The sequence below is a fragment of the Micromys minutus genome (assembly GCF_963924665.1).
Source record: "Micromys minutus genome assembly, chromosome: 9".
Lineage (NCBI taxonomy): Eukaryota > Metazoa > Chordata > Mammalia > Rodentia > Muridae > Micromys > Micromys minutus.
In genome coordinates, this window is record NC_137978.1 from 41,199,934 (window position 1) to 41,215,799 (window position 15,866).

At 42.1% G+C, this 15,866-nt stretch overlaps 1 protein-coding gene across 1 annotated transcript in view; it reads right to left on the reverse strand.

The window, feature by feature from the left end:
• The window catches only part of LOC308424874 (protein argonaute-3), a gene marked incomplete at both ends in the record, with an annotated part of 71,476 nt that extends 64,853 nt beyond the window's left edge, over window positions 1–6,623 (reverse strand). The window contains one exon of the mRNA XM_080922062.1: window positions 6,605–6,623. Within this exon, the coding sequence (XP_080778188.1) occupies window positions 6,605–6,623 (19 nt within the window). The remainder of the gene's footprint in view (window positions 1–6,604) is intronic.
• Between the last annotated feature and the right edge of the window lie 9,243 nt (window positions 6,624–15,866).

Below are 15,866 nucleotides of genomic sequence, written 5' to 3' on the forward strand. Positions count from 1 at the left end.
CATCATGTGGAGTCCTGGGGACTGAACTCAGGTCGTCAGGCTTAGTGACAAGCACATTTACCAGCTGAGCCATCTCACTGGCTTACCTGGTAATTTTTAATAATTTAATGTATACATTGAGACAGGGTTTCTCCACATGGATCCTGGGAATCGAACCCAGGTCTTCTGAAGGAGCAACCAGTGCTCCTATTCACTGAGCCATCACTCCAGCCTCAAATTATGGAAACTTTTGCTTTAATATTCATAGAATACCTGCTCCGCCAATTTTATTTTTAGGAATTTATACACCAGGCAACACTGAACTAGTACTCAAATATCTGCATACTATGTATACCAAGATACTTGGCCAAAGCTCATTTATAATGAAGAAAAACTGGGGAAAAAAAAAAAAACTAAACTATCACCTCTAAGACTGATTAAATAACATTAAAAATTAAATATATATACCCTTAAAAGTCATCATTGTTGTCACATAGGTATAAATAATGACACAGTGGGAATATTCATGACACATGATTTAATAGGAAAGATAGGAGTAAAGCAACATGACAAACAGGCAAACTTCTTTTTCTCTCCCTCCTGCCCCACCCCCACAGGGTTTCTCTGTGCAGCTCTGGCTGTCTTAGAACTTGCTCTGTAGACCAGATTGGCCTCAAACTCACAGAACTCCTCCGGCTTCCAAAGGTGTGCACCACCATTGCTGGCAACATTCCTTTCTTTAAGGTAAGCCCCTCTATACTTGCTTTAGGATTACAATCATTCACCACCACTCCAGACTGATAGTCTTATGTGAAGGTTAGGATAATATTGTTACACAATGTTATTTTGCATTCCTATATAGTTTGGCTTTTTAAAACAAGGAATATGTATTGATTAGTATACAGTTAAAAATATGTCTCTGTTTCACAAAAGTAAATGTATTAAGTTCGTCTTCAAATTTAAAATAATGATATGATTTTATGCCTTCAAACTCATACTAGTACACATTAGTACAGAATGTCTAGTAAGCTCATATTTGCTAATTTCAAATTCCATTTATTTATCCATACATAAACTCACCAAGAAAGACAGCACTGGTAGTCATATTCACTATACCTAAACAATCACATATACAATATTAAACCTGGTAAGGGTTAACTGCTTCAGATGCTAATATAGGGAGGAAACCTTTAAAGAATTTTCTCCCTTAAGAATAAGAGTAAATATTAAGTAACCCATTTTGCAATCTATTCATTAACTATTTTTAAAATTCAAGTAAATATTATGCATAACTTAAGTTTTTAGAAGATTTAAAATTCAAAAGTGCATCAGAATTGTGTTAAATAAAACTAAAATAGTACATAAATTTATTGTGAATTTTTTAAGTATAAAAAAATCTAAAAATGTTTCATTTATTCATGTTTATAGTTTATAAATAATTTCTGATTTCCTAAGAATTTTAAAATTATAAAAAGGATAAAATAACTGTATGATATATAAAATGAATACTTCCAGATTATTTTCTTAAACTAATATTCTAGACAAATGTATGAACCAAACCACAAAATCAATACAAATATAAACTAATAAATTACATATATTACATAAACTAATATATATTAATGCCAACATATCAAGCAAAATTTGCCCAAATTAAAGGACATCATTTCTATTTCTTTTCATTCATTTTAACTGTTTGCTAATCAATCCACAGAAATCCACATTTATAATGTAAGAGAAGGCATTAGTTGTTTGAATCTCAATAGTCTTTTTTTTTTTTTTTTTTTAAGCATTGGCTAGCCAAAGAAAGTCATTCATATTAACATAGATAATGGCAGAAACCACAGAAACACCAAACACAGAAAGGCTGTTTATACATCCTAACAGCAAAATCATTATAGTAGAAAAACACACAATATTCTTTCTCACATCTGTTTTGTTAATGAGCCAAGAATGAGTATTCCAGACAAGTGAGTTAGAAAGTAGAAATGTCTGGTAAATGTTCATTCTGGCACTCTGAAACTATAAAAGGCTAAAACCAAAATCATTTGCGAATAAATTATCTTTTTAGTTTGATGTTCCTGAAAACAGATCTATAAATTCAGCCTTTTTTCCCTCTTATATGTTAACTATTTAAAACAACTTACTTTTAAGATTTAAGTGCTGTAAGAAAAGGTTTTGTTAAATTAACAAAAACACAGATTTCAGTTTGTCTTTCAGGTATAGTATTCTAAGAATTTAGAAACCAAATGAAACTAGGTATCTATATTAAAGTAAGATAACTTTCAGCTGGAATCCAACAGCTAAAGACAATCTGGCAAGAATTTCTCTCTGAGCTAGGGTTTTCCATATACAGGAGAGAACTCTTCCAGGAACTTTCCCCTTTATAGGGCCCCAGGCCTCTTGGCATGCTGTTTGACCAGGCTTAGAGAACCAAACAAATATAGTGTTCCCAATGAAGAATATAAACTAACATATATGAATACCAACTTATTAGGCAAAATTTACCTAAAGAATAAAAGGAAAAGGAATTTATGTATCTTTTCATTCATTTTAGCTGTTTTTCAAGGCAGCTTGGTTATGGTTGACTAGTTTCTAATTTGATTTTTAAAAGTAAAAATTAGTTGTTTCATAGTAACAGGCTCCTGGGTTTTTTTTTAATATTTTCATTATGTTTATAAGACTACATTTTAAGTTAAATGCTTTGTTTTGACTTCTTTAAAGTCTTTGACATCACTCTATAGTCCTGACTGATCTGAAACTCACAATGTAGACTATGCAGTTATAAACTCAGAGAACCTGCCTATACCTTCCGAGTGCTGGTCACCATACTGGGCCCTAAATTCTTTATTTACGAGAAAAAAAGTGGGTGATTATATTCAAAGTATGTTATATACATATATAAAAATGTTATAGTATAACCAACTATTTTACATACTACAAGCATAATTTCATTAAAAGAAGTGGTATTTGTCTCCTTTTTAATATTCTCTCAGAGTACCCTATTACTGGTAGAAATTAAATTCTAAAACAATAATCAAAATAACCTTGTATGGTTTTTGTAATTCAAGATGCCCAGTCTTAAGTAGCAAATCCTAAAATGTCATAATGGCCATTTCAGGACAACAGCAGCAACAAAATTTTAAGTGATAATACAGCAGGAAATTTTTTTTTTAGTACTTCCAAATTCACAACCACCACACAAAGGGGCAATATGACATTTCTCCCTCCCCCCAAAGCAAGTTATATATATATAATGTTTATAGTAATGAATACTTCCCAAAGTGATAGGTTGCTTTAAATACTAAGCTGAGAATTGGATGGCGCTGTGCATGTCAGTTATTTTGAATCTCTAATTGTCAACTTCCTCTTCGAACCCTCCCTTTTATTTTGAGTTGGAGTCTCACTATGTAGCCCAAGATGGCTTCCAAGTCACATTCTCTCTCAGGCTTCCAGAACGCTGCGATGACAGGAACACCCATCATACCAGACTCCGAGTCTCCTTCTTGATTTACTTCAGCTTTCTTTACATCAGCTTTTGTTCTGAAATTTAGTCCCAAATGAGCTGTTTCCCTCCCCACACTGTTTGTTTGTTCAGTGTATGTGTGTCTCTGTGTTTGTGTATGTGTCTCTGTATGTGGGGGGATGGGACAACTCTGAGGAGTCAGTTCTCTCCTTGCATATGAGATCTGGATCAGGCTTGGCTGCAAGTGCCTTTACTTTTACTCACTAAGCCAGGCATCTTGCTGGCTTCTGACTCAAACATTTTCAATAAAAGAAATACAGGGCTCTAAGACAACTATATTCAGAGAAAAATTAAAAATTTAACTTAAGGGGACTGGAGAGAAGAGGTATACAACCTCATAGGAAGAACAACAATATCAGCCAACCAGATTCCCCAGAGCTCCCAGGGACTAAACCACCAATCAAAGAGAACACATGGAGAGACCCATGGCTCCAGCTGCTTATGTAGCAGAGGATGGCCTTGTCAGACATCAGTGGGAGGAGAGGTCCTTGTTCCTGTGAAGGCTTGGTGTCCCAGTGTAGGGGAACGCCAGGATGGGTAGATGGATGGGGGAGCACCTTCATAGAAGCATGGGGAGAGGGGAAACTGGGAAAGGGGATAACATATGAAATGTAAATTTTAAAAAATCCAACAACAACAACAAAAAAAAAACCCAACAAATTATCCCTATTTTGTTGTTGTTGTTAAATCGAAGTTCAGGTGGTACTAAATTAGTAGACTGTATAAGACAAAATGGCTTACAGAGCTAGGCATGGTGCATACATCTTTAATCTACACAAGGAGATCTTCATGTGAACCGGAAAGGAAGAATAAATGAGGATTGCTCTATCATTAAATAATTACATATTTGTATTTGATGTGCTCTATTGCACTCCTTCCCTTCCTCCTCCCTCCCTCCTTCCCCTCCTCCTCCCTCCTTCCTTCCTCCCTCCTCCTCCCCTTCCCCTCTCTCTTTTGAAAGGGTCTCCCTGGAACTCAAACTCACAGAGATCCACCTGCCTCTCTGCCTTTCAGGTGCTGAGGTTAAAGTCATGGGTCACCACTCCCAGCCAAAAAAATCATTTTTGATGATAATAACCTTACCTTGGACCTGATATTAAACAACAGCCAGTCACACATAAACTTCACTGAAGAACAAACAAAGTTTATGTTTCAAGATGGCCAAGCATGGTTGGTTGTTTTTATCCAATTAACAACAATTTGGTTGTTTTGTTGTTTGGTTGGTTGTTTAAACAGGGTCTCATTATGTAGCCCCAGCTGGCCTGGAATTCTCTAGATAGACCAGGCTGGCCTCCAACTCAGAGACTGAACCATCTCTGCCTGCTGGATGCTGGGACCGAAGGTGTGAGCCACCACTGCCAAGCTAATTAATAAATCTTAACTATATCCGCCCTGATGTGGACACATATCCATTGCTCTGTATTTCATCAAAACAACACCCAAAAAGAAAAGGTACATTTTATTTTCAGAGTCATGCTTAGCTAACTGTATCAGCTGATTAGGTGGCCTGATCACAAGTAATCAATACATGTCAATATTTGCATGTGAAAAGCCCAAATAGGGGAAATACTCAGTTTTGGAAAAACATTTTCAAAAGTTTTAGGTAGATGAATAACCAAACCTTTAATTCATATTTAGTTTCCCAGGCTCGAAAACAGGGTAGCTATGTAAAAATCAGACAGCCAGAATAATCAGGTATCTTATAAAATAAAAGCAGTACAAATGGGATGTAAAATTTTAAAACAGGGAAAATACAGTCTGGAAATATACAACTTGGCAGTAAGAGTCTAAAGCTACACAGTCTAGACAAATTTCGCTGTTAAGAAAATATGGGGGAAAAAAAGAACATAGAAAGGTCAGAAACTAAGCAGAAAGCCCATGTAATAAAGGAAATGCCTGTTATTTTTTTAAATATTTACTGCAACAAATGGCTTTTTGTATCCTTTTGAAATTATGTTCTCAACCTACTTGAAGGCTATGTCTATGTCGCTAGTTTTAATTTCTCGGGGTCTTTTTCCTTATATTTGGGGACCTTTCAAACTGGCAAGATGAGATATGAAATCCAGGGACTTGCTAGAACATAATAACAAGAAAGTCCCCCAAATATATGAATAAGTACATTACTGATCTTAGGGACGAAGAGAACTTTCTTCCCCACTCCCCACCCCCAGCTGAGGATCGAACTCAGGGCCTTGGGCTTGCAGGATCGACAGCTGAGTTAAGTCCCCAACCCTGAAGAGAACTTTCAAACGAGAGAACAAAGTGGCGGCCAAGCAAGCAGACCATTTATGTAACTCCTATTCCATGGAACTCTATCAATGACTTTAGAACCACTGACTACTTTTTCCTTTTTAAAGACAAGCACTGTCTAGGTTGGCTTCCTTTCTCAAGACCTCCATTTTTCCCCCCTCAAGAGACAAATCCTAAATTTCAGCTTTCCAGGTATATGGCAACTGCTGTTGTAGGGAGTAAACAACGGGGGTGGAGGGGGGGTGGGGACGGGAAACAGTGTCAGCATTCTGAAGATCTACCTTCTACATAAGCAGTGGTTCAGCCCGACAGGACATCTCCAAGCTCCTCAGAAACTACACACCTCACTGCCACAAACACAGAACCAGAGGTGGAAGCAATGCCATCTTGCATCTGACGTTCCTTGAGCACCAATTATAAACTTAATCATGCTGGTTATCTCAGAGTATCCCCAAACTACATTAAAAGGTAGATAAGGGTGATGACTGACTTGTCCTGCATCCTGCATCCATGGGACACACGACCTGGTTAAAGGACAAGCGCACTTTATATTTCCAACACAAAAGCAAGGGCAAACTCCTCTACATCCTGGGGGGCGGGGCGGGGGAGCACTCTAGAGGGGCGTCATCTAGATAACCCCAAACTTAACCCCTCCTTGTAGTTTCGCCAACTCAGTGACCCCAAGAGAGTAGGTGCGGGGCTGTGGTGAGGCTACCCGCGTTGGGCCTGAAAAACCAGCAACTCCCTCACTATGTGCACTGACAGCACCTGAAGTGGAAGGAGCAAGGATGCTCAGGGGACATCCTCCAGGTGACGACCCCACCTGCCCTGTCTAGCAGCTCGACTCACCTGCGGAGCCGATTTCCATTCATGGAGCTGGGGGGAGTGCTTCACGAGAGAAAGGTGCCACCACAGAGGTGAGGAGCGGACGCCCTCTGAAAGCTCGGGGTAGAAGAGGCACTGTCGGGAGACAGGTAAGAGCGGCGACGGTCGGGAGCTGAGGACGCTGGAGCCGGGTCCGGAACTTGCGTCGCCTACAGCTGCTGACGCCTGCACCTCCGCGACCCGCCAGCCGCCCCGCCGCCGCTCGCTCTCCCCGGTCGCCCCCGGAAGCCCGCACGCGTCAGTTCCGCTCTCAGAATCGCACCCAGCTCTCTCTCCGGGTCTGCAGCTCGCCTCCAGGCAGAGCCCTGCGGGAGCAACCTCTGGGTAGCTGTGGGCGGGCGAGCCGGTGCCTGGCCGGGGCGGAGCCGCCCTGCACCCGCTGTGCCTGACGGTGACAATCCCGAGGGAGAGGCCAGCTTTCCCCGTGCCAGCCACCCGGGTGGGGATCGCTGCCTGAGGCGATGTCGCTGCCAGCCCGCGGAGCTTACCTGAGGTACAGCCTACCTGAGAGTGGCCAGTGACCAGCCAAGGACATCCTCCCTCCAGGCTCCATCTGCCACACCCTCTTGGAGCACGTGTACTAGGCGGTGACCACAAGTTCAATACAGTTTTTAAACAGATGAATAAGGAACGGGATGTTACATGAATACCAGAGGAATTAATTTTATGTTTAAACAGTCTCCTAATACTCTTGAGGAACCTAAACTACTTTCTGGTGTTAAAACACTTGCAACGGGGCCCTACCCTTTCTCTTCTTCTGGACTGAAGACTTTTTACAGCTAAACTGGTCAGCCTCGTTTTCCCCATACGGCTTGGTGCTTTCCTGCTGACTTGGAACCTTTGGGAGACTAGATCCATCTTATTATGAAGCAAATAGTTCATCCTTTAAAAATACTTGCCTTCGTGAAACCAGATACTACTTCATACAGGCTTCGGAATGATTCACTATTTTTTGCTGTGTCCCAGTGAACCAGTAATGTTTAGACATATATTTCATCTTTTTAAAGAAAATTGAGGAATAGTTTATTTTCAGTATCTCTCCCCCCATTCTGAGTTTTTGGATTAGTCACTTTTATCTTTGAACTTTAGTTTCCTCATCATAAAAGACCAACATGTACAATGCACAGAAAACAACCCTCCCAAGTGTTAGTAACAAAGATATTTCCAATTGGTTACGATTCTGAAGCACTTAATAAATGTGCTGACTATGTAATAAATGTTTAGTAAATGGAAGGGACTCCAAGCCACATCTGACACACTGATTCTCATGTCCTGTTGATTGAAGAGCGTCTTCCCAACTTTAAAATACCAAATCCCCAGATGACTGAGCACGTCTCAGAAGTCATGTTCAAACTCTGATTATATACAATCTCAGACTTGTGCAAGGACCTATCATACCCTTATCTCTTGACTCCAGAACTAGTTCTTTGAAAGAATGCAAGCTCAGCTAGCTTCCAGAAAACATGGTATGGTGACAACCAGCATTTGTTTTGTTTGTTTTAAAATGTGTGTGGTGGCATCTGGTCTATGTATGTGGGAGTCTGGTGTCCAGAGAGGCCAGAAGAGGGTGACATATCCCTGGAACTGGAGTTAAGACAGTTGTGAACAATCATGTGGTTGCTGGGTATCACGCAGGTTCTCTGGAAGAACAGCCAGTGCTCTTAAACCACTGACCCATCTCTTCAAAGGTGCTGTCTTTTGTTTGTTTGTTTGTTTGTTTGTTTTAAACACTGGAGGAAGATTTGGGCCCTTGGAATCAATACAATTCAACAAATGTCTCTGATGGGTTCCCATCTACTTCTGCTATTCAGAACCACACTGTTTTAGAGTAAGCTCACATGAAAAGCTCACAAATTAAATTTTAAAGTTGGGAGGCAAAAAATGTCTAGGAGATTGTTGCCAATAAAAAGTTGCATGAGGCTTTCCCCTGACCAAATACTATTTGGGGTAACTGATTTCCAAATGAGTCTTCAGGACATAAAGTCTTGTGTGTCTTGATAACTGCCACACCTTCAGTGCTTAGAGCAATGCTTGTTGCTGTCCTATTCGAGCACATTAAGTAATTGTTTGTTGGATGGTTTTCAAGGATAGGGCTCAAGAAGTAGGACAAAACTCTGGCCTTATCCCTGATGGCATTGGCTGTTCTCTGAAGGAAGAACTATAGAATAGTCCAAAATCTTGCGTGCAGAGGAATCAGTGTGCACCAGCCGCCACCTCAGCCAGACAATCCAGATTTTCTTTAAATACTATGAAAAGGGCATGAACTACAGAAGTTAGAAAGGCAATAAATTTAACTTTAAATTAATAAATTGGACATAAAAATGGAAGTTTTTTTCTACTCAAAATGAAAAGGCAAGCCATGGATTAGGAAAAATTACTATATCCAACAAATAACTTATTTCTTGAATTTTATATGCTTTTATGGTTCATTAAGACAAGCAACCGAATTTTAAAATGAGTAAACTATATGAGCAACTTAACAAAAATATCAGGAGAGCAAACAGAGTGGATACATGAGTCAACAGAGCAAAGCACATTAAAATACCAAATACTCGATGCATTTCAAGGGTAGAATGCTGAACTTCCTACTTTAACATGTGGTAAGACCTTGAGGCCAACAAGTGAGACTCGGGAATTTAAGAGCGCTCACTTTCTTCCCAATCGCCACTGTTATCCTAGGCCCCCAGTGCTTCTGTAATCTACTTCCTGTGTTAGGTAAGACACATCAGTAAACAATGGGAGCCTCCACCAGTCCTTTCCGCAATGACTTGTACTTGTAGCATTTGCAACGACCACAATACAAGATACTGTAAGAACACATGGAGTGGGCTGGAGAGATAGCTCAGTGGTTAAGAGCACTGACTATTCTTCCAGAGGTCTTGAGTTCAATTCCCAGCAACCACATGGTAGCTCACAACCATCTGTAATGGGATCTGATGCTCTCTTCTGGTGTGTCTGAAGATAGCGACAGTGTGCTCCACATACATGAAATAAATCTTAAAAAACACATGAGGCTGTTTGCTATTCACAAGCCAGGGCATCCAACCAACAGTCCTTACCTGCTTCTGACTTGTTAGATACAACTAACTTTCCTAGTCCCTATGATTCAAAGGATAACGCCCATTAAGTTAAGTCTTACAAAGGATGACTTTGCTTTGCCAGTGGCATGAGATGATCCAGTGAGACATGAAGCCTGAATTGCTAGGGCATCCAGAGGAAGACTTCCTTGTTTTAGAATGAAACACTGCAGCATGTGTGTGTGTGTGTGTGGGGGGGGGTCCTTCTATATTCTGACACAGCTCCTTTGAAGGATTGCTTCTTTCACGTTCTCTGAGTATCTTCCCAAGCTTGTAAGCCTTCCTCAGCCTATAGCCAAAAGAATGTCTGGAAAATGAGATAATTTGGTATCTTAATGCATCATTACGGAAGTGATGCTGACAGCAGCCTGGTAAAGCACGGCAAGGCTTAGAACTGTCTTCCACTGTAACGTTAACCTCCAAACCCTAACTGCCGAAGATTCTAAGGCAAGAAATAGCCACATATCCTTCCTTACTTTGCCTCATGGTACATCATAAGCTACATCATATCTTTACTAATAAGGTAAGAGGGAAGATTGTTCAACCAATACTAAAACAGATATCTAAACATAGGACTTCAATCGCAACTTGGGACTCCAGGACATGACAGTTAAGTCATGTTAGGTATCTTTGAGAAGCAACCAATTGCTAAGTCTTTCGAAATAGAAAAGCAAAAACTTCTGTGTCACTGGATGGTGGTAGGGCACACCTTTAATACCAGCTCAGAGTTTGAAGTCAACATGTGACTCCAAGGCAGTTAGGACTCTGGTTCACAGAGAAACCCTATCTTGAAAAACCAAAACAAAATAAATCGTATTTTACCCAGGAATATGTTGTTCAAATCCAACCAACTTGCTGTAAGCTTCGAAGCTGGAAGGATCATGGTGTCTTAAAGGAATCTGACAGGTGGTAACCACAGGCTTAGCGTTAGAATTTGCAAAGTCATAGTACTTGGCCTTCAGAGGACTGCTAGACCTATCATATGTACACTTGTCTACCAGTGATAATTCCTCCTTGGGCTCTCTGCCAGAATCCTTCTCTGAACCATCTTCTCCAGCGTTGAGAAATCAGTGTTCTAGTATTAGGGAAGACACCAGACCTTTCAAGCCAGCTATAGGTACCAGCTTAAGGTATGAAGCCAAGGAACCCCTGAAGTTGGGAGTGAAAGTATTTGAAAATATGCTGACACAGAGCTTTTCTCCTACTCTCCTTACCTGAAGATGCTGGAACATTGTATTTTGGCTTACATGAAGTTCAGGATTATAGACTCCATTCTGTGGAGGATTTTTGTGTTGGTTTGTTTTGAGATAGGGTCTTACTAGGTTGCTCTGACTGTCCTGGATGGAACTCACCATATCTATCAGGCTGGCCTTAAATCAGAGATAACCAGTCTCTGTCTCCCAAATGCTGGGATTTAAAGTGTGTAGTACCGAACATGCCTCAGTATCATTTCCTGATTTGCCCCCTCAATACTCATCATCTCTAGCTCATTTCACTCATTCCTAAACCTCTCTCCCTTGGTATCATCTGCTGTTGTCTTGAGATGACAGAGTAGAATGTAGTTTCTGTTCCTAGGGATTGACATTCCTGGAGAAGACAAGTTTTAGCAGTAAGCACAGCAAGCTAGGTTCTGCCTGGTGTACCTGCACACAGTCCATAAAACTTGTTAGGGACAAAATAAGAATGCTTTCTTCTCCTAACTAGAGAAATCTGAAAGCAGTGGTGTTATCTGGTGGTATTTGGAAGTCCAAAATTCCTTTTTGTTGTATTTTTCTCCACTTTATTTAAACCAGCCCAAAAGAAGTTAGCAGTTTATCTAGTGGTGACTTGGCTGTCACCTAGCTTCTGCCTCCTCTGGATCCACAAGGCTGGCTGGACATTGGATCTCTTTGCAAGCTGTTTCCCGTGCACCTGAGGCCTTAGCCACCATTACCCAGTGTGAATCCTGTAATTGAACCAGTGGTTTCCTATCCTGCCTAAGCACCAAGACTATGTTTATTGGAAACTTTAACTATTCCCCACTGGAATCTCAAGATCCTGGAGGCTGGCAGGTTAGGACAGGCCTCCAATTCCAGTACACGGGAAGTAGAGCTCAGGAGATTGTGAATTTGAGGGTCACCGGAACCCTCAAACCCTCAAAGAAAACTTTTAAGTGCGGCTACTTATCCTTTATCAGGAGATGTGCTACATGCCTTTTATAGTCTCACTGATCCTGTCTTGGTAAGAATGTCTCAGTACGCCATGTTCAAGCAGAGACGTAAGCACTACACTCTACTACTCTCCCTCCCATCAGTCCTGACATCCTCTTCACCTTCTGCCCTGCTTCTCAAATCTGCCCTAATGGCTGTCTTCACAGCTGCAGTGCAGTCACTTGTAATGCTTTGTACCAGGGGATTAGGTGACCAATGATCTCCCCAAGAAACTTTAAAGACATCCCATTTTTCTCATTTTTGAATTGTACCTACTCCCTCCTCCCACATTACCCCCCGGCAGTGTTTTTTGCATGTCTGTGAAGAATACTTGGAGACCCTGTGCAGTGAGACTGCACTGAGATCTACTTTTCCATCCCAAAACCCAGAGATGCAATTAATACCAACCACTTATTTTGTGGTAGGAAAAGAAAAAGAGACTGCACATTAGAAATAAAAGCCACTGTTGTCTTTATAAAACACAGGATTGTGCTGCTGTTGCTTGCTTGAGAAGGGAACTGTACATTACAGCTGCTGGGATAATTTCACAATGGACGGGACAGGGGACAGCTCAAAGCAGGACACAAACACAAGTCTCAATGGGAAACAAATGCAAACAAGTACACAGCTGCGGGGCTCCAGGGACATCTCCCCATCCATGCTGGACTTGAGAGGAATAAAAAGTTTAGAAAATAAAGTGAAACCCAGAGAAGTCACACATGTCCACCACACGGCTGCTAAGTGCAACATCACACACCAATCAGGTTGGACTGTGTGCACAGGAAGTCAATTCATTTTTCCTTATTGCTATGACACTAGAGGACTCTCAGTGCATTCAGACACATTTTCTTTACTTACACAATTCTTGGAGAGTTTCTGATTTCCCTTTTAAAGGAAGGCAATCAGCCTTCCTTACATTATTGTTTTGAGCCCATCCTTTCCGTTCCCTTTCCTGGGCTATCGTACAGCAGCCAGAGGTTCTACGTCAGTAGGAGCAGAGTAAGGGGAGAGCACCAACCCAGCCTCTCTCTCGTGGCTCAGGGAGAAGGCAAGTCCTAGTAAGTGGGGAGAAAGAGAAAACCAGAAAATCCCCCTTTCCCAGTCTGCTTAGAGGGCTAAGTAAGTATTAGAGTGCCTTGCATATCCCTGCCATGATCCCTGCCCAAGGAAGGCATAATTAACTACCGTCCTGGGTTATCTAAAGCCCAGTACATTAAAAACAAAAACAAAAACAAAAACCAAAAAAATAAAATGAAATGAAAACCAAAACGAAACTTTTACTCCCGACATAAATTCCCAAAAACCGCCTTTTGGCTAGGTTAGAGGTGACTCTTCTACCCTGATAGGGAAGAAATTCCACCCTCCTCTGTGATGCCTGATGCCAGGTCTACAACACTGAGCAGCCTTGTAGACTTTCCCAAGTAAGAAAACTATGTCCCTGGCATCATCCACAGAATTCTGGTTAAAAAGAAAACTGTTCAAAAACATTGCTGCTCGGCCACAGAGGAGCTATGTTGCAGTTGAGAACCAGATTTTCAGTTTCATACTTATGTTCAACTTCATAGTCCAAGCGTAAGTTCCCGGTAATAGCTCCAGGCCTATCCCAACGGGCTGGCAATAGCACCTCAACCAATAGGGCACACTGGACTGACGTCAAAGCATCGCTCTCCTCCACCTCTTTCCTACCCTCTCCACAGAATAGGGAGGCCTTGAAACTGCCAGAGACCTTACTGATTTTGTCCCTTAGACAGCCCTGCTGCTCTAACCCAGTGGAAGCTTGAGGACAGTGCAACCCAGGGCTAACACCACCGGGCATGAGAAACAGCTTTTTGGTCTTCTGTAGTCAATGAGCTCAGCCTGACCTTGCCAAATGACAGTGGGATCATTGTAGCCATGCAGAGAATTCATTATCACACAGGCAGACAGGCAGGCAGGCCAGCCAGCAAGCAAGCTGAGGGAAGGAGAAGGAAAAGGAAGCCAAGGAAGGCGAGAAGAGGAAAGGGAAAGCCAAACATTTGGGGGGGGGGGAGGGAAGAGGAGAAAGATCTGTCGAGGATGAGGTTGGAATCCTCCCAGAGCTCCGTACAACACACCACTTAAACCAAATTCAAACAAGCTGAGGCTTGGCAACACTTTTTAATGTGATACTGCCTTTAAATGAGAAGAACCTGCACGGTCAGTAGTTAAATCTCATAGAACTGTTTAAATAGTCACTGCAAGATATCACCCAAGTCATTTTTCTCCATCTTTTTTAATGGACACATAGTCTTGCTACGTAGTACACACTGACCTGGAATCACTGAGCAGCCCAGGTGGACCCTGAACTTGCAAATCTTCTGCTTCAGCCTTAGTGCTGAGACAACAGAACTATAGACGTGGGCCATCATGCCCAGCATTCTCTTGCTTTTAGATGGCACGTAAATTCCAAAGGACTGAAACTGCCTTTCATTTTAGCTTAAAACCCAACTGGAGAGAGTGAGGCAAAGAAGAAAGGAGAGAACAAAAACTTGTTGCTGGGAGTTGTGACTGCCACCTGTTCCCTATGGGCATCTGCAAATGCTGGTGAATGACTAGACCCTCCTGGAGTAGTGCCCTTAATCCAAGCCCCCAAATGTACCCAAGTTGACAGCACGCTGTCTGCGAAGAGCTCCCTCCCCAAAGGGTGACGGAACATGAAGTAGACTGTCTATGAAGGCGATGGACAGGGCGGATGGAGTGTTGGCATCACTCTGTTTAGGCACTTGTGTAAGGAATGTAGGCTCTCCAGTGAGCTGCCTCTTCCCAGAGCCCTCCGTTCTGTTCTTCGGCTGGGCCTGTGCCCATGGGGCACTCCATACTGTAGCCAGCAGAAAAAAAGGACAGGAGGAACTACTCAACAGTCCTGGGCTTTTTCCATAAGGAATGTTTGTGCTACCTGTTGGGAAATTGCTGAACAATGTAGCCAGCCACAACTGAACCTGGACTATTTGCATAGCAAATCTGGCTCTGTACAAGGGCTCCTGGTTTTGACTCCATAGGCCAGGGTTCAGACCTTCCTTTTTCCAGCTGGCCTCTAAGCCTGGGTTAGATCTAAAATATCATGGCTTCATGATCAGAGTAGGGCAAACCTAACCTCAGGCTCCTCAGAAGGGGAACCTGTACACGGAGGTTCAAATTCCCCCATCCCAAGCAATAATGCAAGAAGAAAAAAAGAACAGTCAAAGAAAGAGGGGGCCTTGCTTCAAGGTCAGCAAGGACAAAACTAGAACCCACTTCTTTTCCAGTCCTGCAAGACAAGCTGAACCCCAGTATCTCAAGAGAGGGGTAGAAAAAGAAAAGCCCATGCTACCCACTCACATGCCCTAGTGGGAAACAGGAAAATTTCATTTGTGTAAACAGAAGCAAAAGGGAGCAGCAAAATTCTCCAGCCTGTCCAGAGGACGTGCTGGAGTCTCGGTTAGTCAAGGAATCAAAGGACAGTCCAGTCCAGAAAAAGGGAAGACGCACTTAAAAGGCAGAGTGCAGGACAGACAGCGCTGTGGAGGAAGGCTATCTTGAGGACAAGGTATTATCTGCAGAGGGAGGATGGAGGCTGAGCCCCACCTTGGGGAGACAACCACCCCCTACTTCGCCAGGTTAGACTACAAGTCAGGTCCACAGTTCCTTCTGATGGCTCCATGGTTCTGAGATGCAGACTCATCAGGTATGGGAGGGATTTCCAGATTTTGGCAATAGACTCAAGTTACGGTATAAAAATAACATTTAGTTTTCTGTTTTCTTATTTTAGTCCTTAGGATCTTCTGTTGTAAGAGACCCCGGTTAAGAAATAGTGAAACAAAAGAGACTTAACCATCAAGGGGAAAAGAAGTCAAGAATGAGAAATACTATGACAACAACTCTAGACCTGGCAGGGTGAGGATTGGGGGTGGGGCCAGGGAAAAGAGAAGGCTAAGGGAAAAGGCCAAGGGCCAGTTATCTCAG